The sequence below is a fragment of the Oncorhynchus mykiss genome, chromosome 23 (genome assembly GCF_013265735.2).
Source record: "Oncorhynchus mykiss isolate Arlee chromosome 23, USDA_OmykA_1.1, whole genome shotgun sequence".
Classification (NCBI taxonomy): domain Eukaryota; kingdom Metazoa; phylum Chordata; class Actinopteri; order Salmoniformes; family Salmonidae; genus Oncorhynchus; species Oncorhynchus mykiss.
This window is the reverse complement of record NC_048587.1, coordinates 42168483-42174482: the sequence shown is the minus strand read 5'-3', so window position 1 is coordinate 42174482 and position 6000 is coordinate 42168483. Positions and strand designations below refer to the sequence as shown.

The 6000-nt window shown below is 38.7% G+C and overlaps 1 protein-coding gene across 1 annotated transcript in view; it reads right to left on the bottom strand.

Moving 5' to 3' along the window:
• Window positions 1–969: 969 nt before the first annotated feature.
• LOC110502780 (ectonucleotide pyrophosphatase/phosphodiesterase family member 7) overlaps window positions 970–6000 on the bottom strand; it is a 28351-nt gene continuing 23320 nt past the window's right edge. Inside the window, exons 5-6 of the mRNA XM_021581054.2 lie at window positions 2246–2366; window positions 970–2101 (exon numbers count right to left, since the gene is read on the bottom strand). Coding sequence (XP_021436729.2) covers window positions 2041–2101; window positions 2246–2366 — 182 coding nt within the window. The 3' untranslated portion in view covers window positions 970–2040. The remainder of the gene's footprint in view (window positions 2102–2245; window positions 2367–6000) is intronic.

The following is a 6000-nucleotide window of genomic DNA, read 5'->3' as shown; positions in this document are numbered from 1 at the left end:
TGACCTATAAATAGCTGTGCAGCAACGCTCCCCATCCAACCTGACAGAGTTTGAGAGGACATGCGGAAAAGAAACTCCACAAATACAGGTGTGCAAAGTTTGTAGCGCCATACCCAAGATGACTTGAGGCTGTAATTGCTGCCAAAGGTGCTTCAACAAAGTACTGAGTAAAGGATCTGAATATTTATGTAAATGTGATATTTAAGTTTATTATTAATACGTTTGGAAAAATATGTATATATACAGTGCCTTACAAAAGTATTCACCCCCCTTGGTGTTTTTCCTATTTTGTTGCATTACAATCTGTAATTTAAATAGATTTTTATTTGGATTTCATCTAATGAACATACACAACATAGTCCAAATTGGTGAAGTGAAAAAAAGAACATGTTTAAAAAATACAAATAAAAACTTTCTCAAACTAGACACTAATGTACTTGTCCTCTTGCTCAGTTGTGCACCGGGGCCTCCCACTCCTCTTTCCATTCTGGTTAGAGCCAGTTTGCGCTGTTCTATGACGGGAGTAGTACACAGAGTTGTACGAGATCTCCAGTTTCTTGGCAATTTCTCACATGGAATAGCCTTCATTTCTCATAACAAGAATAGACTGACGAGTTTCAGAAGAAAGGTCTTTATTTCTGGTCATTTTGAGCCTGTAATCGAACCCACAAATGCTGATGCTCCAGATACTCAATTAGTCTAAAGGCGGACAGTTTATTGCTTCTTCAATCAAAACAACAGTTTTCAGCTGTGCCAACATATTTGCAAAAGAGTTTTCTAATGATCAATTAGCCTTTTAAAATTATAAACTTGGATTAGCTAACACAACGTGCCATTGGAACACAGAAGTGATGGTTGCTGATAATGGGCCTCTGTACGCCGATGTAGATATTCCCCCCCCCCAAAAAAAAAATCTGCCGTTTCCAGCTACAATAGTCATTTACAACATTAACAATGTCTAATCTGTATTTCTGATCAATTTGATGTTATTTTAATGGACAAAAAATTGCTTTTCTTTCAAAAACAAGGACATTTCTTAGTGACCCCAAACTTTTGAACGGTAGTGTTGTTACTGCAGTCAAAACATGCTGGAACTAAGCCAAAGTGGAGTAACTTCAGTTACTGCTGTTTGCCTTGGTTTCTACTTGTATTTTGTAGTTACTGCAAATTTCACATTCCATTTTTTTCTGACTGAACAAAATTGAACCAGGACACATTGTCATAAGAATAAAATACAGATGCTACAGAGCCTGATTTCAGTCTTAAATTCATTTTGACCAAAAGGGTAGTTACTGCATTTTGCCTTTGTAGGGGAGATTAGTGTGTAAGCTTGTAGACTTGGGAGGCTATAGGCTTTTTTCTTGGTGGCAATGTGGCCTTTGGAATATTTTTGTATATACAATACTGTATGTATTTTGGTCACCATTTAGAAATAACAATAATCTGATTGGGCAGCTGCACAGTACAACCAAGGGTATACCTTTAACTCTGAAAGTGTAAAAACATACTATTTTCAGTGAACAGATGAGTCCACTGTACTGGTGTTAAAATAACACTTTTGAAAGTGTTAAATATTTAAATATGCTGCAGTGTTCCCCATTTAACTCAGTGTTCAAAGGAACTCGATTGTGGTGTTTGCATAGCTCTACTGTATAGCTCCAAGTTAAGGTTGCTATCTTCTGGGTACATGCATCCGACACCTGGTCGTATACACATACCTCTCACATTTATGCACACATAAAAATCAGGTTACAGACCATGTAGGCCTTAGACCCCTAGACATAACGAGTGCAGCATAATCAATAAGCTTGTTATTGGTTTTGAAACATATTGTAGGGTTGAACCGGGTGTGGACATGAAGCCAGGGTTAGAGCTAGGATTAGAGTTAGGGTGTTGGCCTTCCTGATACACTGATACAGATGTATATTGCATTGGTATAAAAACAACATTTTGTTTGGTTAAACTAGGATATTAGCACTCAAATCACACAGAAGCCCAATAACTTGTTAAACAAATGACTTCCCACAAAGGTAATGGTTTTCAAAAGGAGGTTTGTTTATCGGACTCTTTTTCATTGAGATCCTCGTGGGTGACTTCAGATCTGTAACAGAAAGTGAGGGCAAGGTAGTAGTCAGTACTACAGACGTGTGGTAGTCATGTAAAGATGTTGCTGAGACAGATTACAATAGAATAGAATACAATAAAAAGTATTGTCCTCTGAGAAGGACTTTCAAATGTAGCCTACCTCCTGTCCTTTTCCTGAGTCCTTTTCAACATGGCATGAGCTGTGGTGACAACAAACACCAGAGCTAACATACCAGCGACCGATGTCAGGCCGATGAAGACTTCCCACTGGATGTCCCTGTCTGGAAAACATTTACAAATGAGTTAGACTATCATAGTGCAGTGAACTGCCAGGAGAAGCAGGACTGAATGCAGTGTGTACCACTGGACACACGTGCGCACGCACGCCTGCCCACACGCACACAAACACAAACTTTAACCTTTTGTAATTTCAGAGTCTTTATGATAAGTTGTGCTATAATCTGTTTGTTGATACATAGCAAATTCTCAGGGTTAAATGAACACTGAAATTGTGAACCCGTATGTATAGACACTGTAAAGTTGACACATTCCTTGGTGTAAAGCTTTATTTCCTAGAGTGCCTTGCCTTTTGAGAGAATTTTTAGAGTTACCACCCATGATTATATTTGTTAGTGACAGAGACATGGTTCTTGCATTCAACCATTTTCAATCCTGTGGACTTCACCAAGTGAGATCCCAAGAGAATGTTTTCATTCAAATTGTATTATAAAACACAATACATATGTCATAAGGCCTCATTTTGAGGGCCTGTGCTCTAAAACATAGCAATGAATTCTGTAAATGTTGAACTAACACTCTTTGGTGTAAAATAACCCCTGTGTTGGTGTTAACAACCAGAGCTTTAACCAAAACCAAGCCCATTATTATCAGACTTCACAAAATGCTCGATAGCAGGTTGTTTTTATGAATGATCTGTTTCAATGTCTACGTTTTTTCATTTACATCAATCAATCAATCTTATGCTTCTCAGATATAAATGACACACATTTTCTTAACTAATCCAATATGTTACTTTTATTTAATTCACCCTTTACTGAAAAGATTGTTCCAGTATATATGCTTTAGGTACTCTCAAATTACAGTTTTCCCAACCCTGGGGTTAATTCTGAATGCGGTTGTGGGTGACAAAAAATTGGATTGGAGGTTTGATATCCCCAATATGGCTTGATTTCAATAGGAATTACACATCACTTTGCAAGCCAGCATACTGTGACAGGTTGTGTGAATAACCCAACATGTTGGGTTGTTCAGATGACTAAAACATGGGGTAATTTAATAATTTAACCATTAACTGGGTTTTTAATTGGTTTCCTTCTGGGTTGACCAAGCAGCAGGGTCTTTTTGAAGGCATGAACGGTCAAAATCATGTTTTTGACATGACCCTAATTGTATTACACCAAAACATGATATTTTCTTATCTAGTGTAAATAAGTATTGCCTTGTAACCAACATTGGAGAAGGTGCGTTTGCGGAGGGGCGTGGTTTATATAGCTAAATAGCTACTCTACTGGTGCCAAAACTTGACTGTGGGGTGTCAACAAATATAACTAAAAATTTATGCTATTCATCTATGGCACTATTCATTTGTGCCTGATGTTAGATAGTTAGTGGCTAGCTAGGTCTTCAGCCAGCATGGAACAAAAGGGGGGGGGTCGTTGAAAAACTCTGAAGTAGTTGTCATGTTAACACATCCCAGAGATAACGTGTAGTGTCGTTTTTTAAGATAAAATCCTTTTTATATTACCAAAAAGTCTGTATAGTTGGCACCATTGATTGGAGTAATCCAGTCATTCAACTTGCAGAGAAAGGAATCCAAAAATCTACCTCTAAACTTTGTTTCAACAAGTCAAAATAAGTTTGTATTAACTCCTCAGACACCTTAAAATGTAATCAAACTATAATATATCTTTCAGAAAGAAGTATGTTCAATAGGAAACCAATTTTAGCAGGTGCGCAACTTCATCGTGTGAAGACACAGATTTTTCAAGACTGTGTTCTCATACAAAAACTCATTTCTTATTTGTTTTTTTAATTCTCATGTACCGAATAAATCGCATGTTGCATTTTATAGCAAGTGTTTCCATGGTATTGCTATACATTGCTATACATAAAAATATCACATTTTCAACTCCAATGATGGTTTTCTCAACAAAACAAATGCATTATATAGCAAGTGTGCACACTTCTGCATTTGCACATGCGCTCTAGATACAGATACATGGCTAGAGTGTACATATAGTCTACGTTATAAGATTACTGTGGACAAAAGAGCAAGATACATTTTTCATTTGTCAAACAGCAGCCAAGCATCAATGATCATGTCACCTGAATAAGACCCTCGATATTTATTAGAAAGGAGCATCAAGCTCATTACCTTGCACTTTCACCACCCTGTGAAGTTCATCATAACTGATTTAATCTGTAAACTGCATGCTTCCCCGACAAGTCGTAGTGGACCACACAACATGTCCACACAACATGTCATCGGGTGACTCCAAGTTCACTTTGATATGAGGGTTATTATATCAATATTTGCTCATAAAAGGGTTTCCTACATAGTTTCTTGCATATTTAATTTTACAGACACAAAATGTTCCCACCTTGTCAAGCGTGTTTTATTTTGTCCTCATTTGGAAATTTTGCCCGAAAAATGTGCTGTTTCCATCAAGTTTATCACATATGTATAGTCACTCCATTGGCCCGACCAACTAGTGCTCCCGCACATTGGCTAACCGGGATATCTGCACTGTGTCCCGCCACCCACCACCCACCAACCAGTTTACACTACTGCTACTCTCTGTTCATCATATATGCATAGTCACTTTAACCATATCTACAAGTACGTACTACCTCAATCAGCCTGACTAAACGGGGTCTGTATGTAGCCTCGATACTTTAATAGCCTCGCCACTGTATAGCCTCACTACTGTTTTTCACTGTTGTTTTTATTTCTTTACTTACCCATTCTTCAACTAATACTGTACCTTTTTTGCACTATAGCTTAGAGCCTGTAAGTAAGCATTTCACTGTAAGGTCTACCTGTTGTATTAGGCGCACGTGACAAATACACTTTTATTTGATTTGATGCCTGTCATGACATTTTTTATTTAACATGTACTTTACTTGCATAAAAAGGTTGTATGGAGGGCCTGCGGAGTGGCACAGCGGTCAAAGGTACTGCATTGCAGTGCTAGAGGTGTCACTACAGACCCAGATTTGATCCCAGGCTGTGTCGCAGCCGTCCATGACCGGGAGACCCATGAGGCAGCGTACAATTGACCCAGTATCGTCTGGGTTATGGGAGGATTTGGCAGGCTGGGATGTCTTTGTTCCATCGCCCTCTGCGACTCCTTGTTGTGGGCCGGGTGCATGCACGCTGGCTACGGGCACCAGTTGTACGGTGTTTCCTCTGACACATTGGTGTGGCTGGCTTCTGGGTTAAGCAAGCAGTGCGGCGTGTGTTTCAGAGGACACATGGCTCTCGACCTTTGCCTCTCCTAAGTCGGTACAGGCAGCGATGGGACAAGACTGTAACTACCAATTGGTGAGAAAAAGGTAGGATGGAAACCTGGTTAGTGATGCAATTTAAATGTTGTTTGAGTTGGTTTGTGTATCAAATCAAATGTTATTTGTCACATACACATGGTTAGCAGATGTTAATGCGAGTGTAGTGAAATGCTTGTGCTTCTAGTTCCGACAATGCAGTAATAACCAATAAGTAATCTAGCTAACAATTCCAAAACTACTACCTTATAGACACAAGTGTAAGGGGATAAAGAATATGTACATAAAGATATATGAATGACTGATGGTACAGAGCGGCATAGGCAAGATACAGTAGATGGTATTGAGTGCCGTATATACATATGAGATGAGTATGTAAACAAAGTGGCA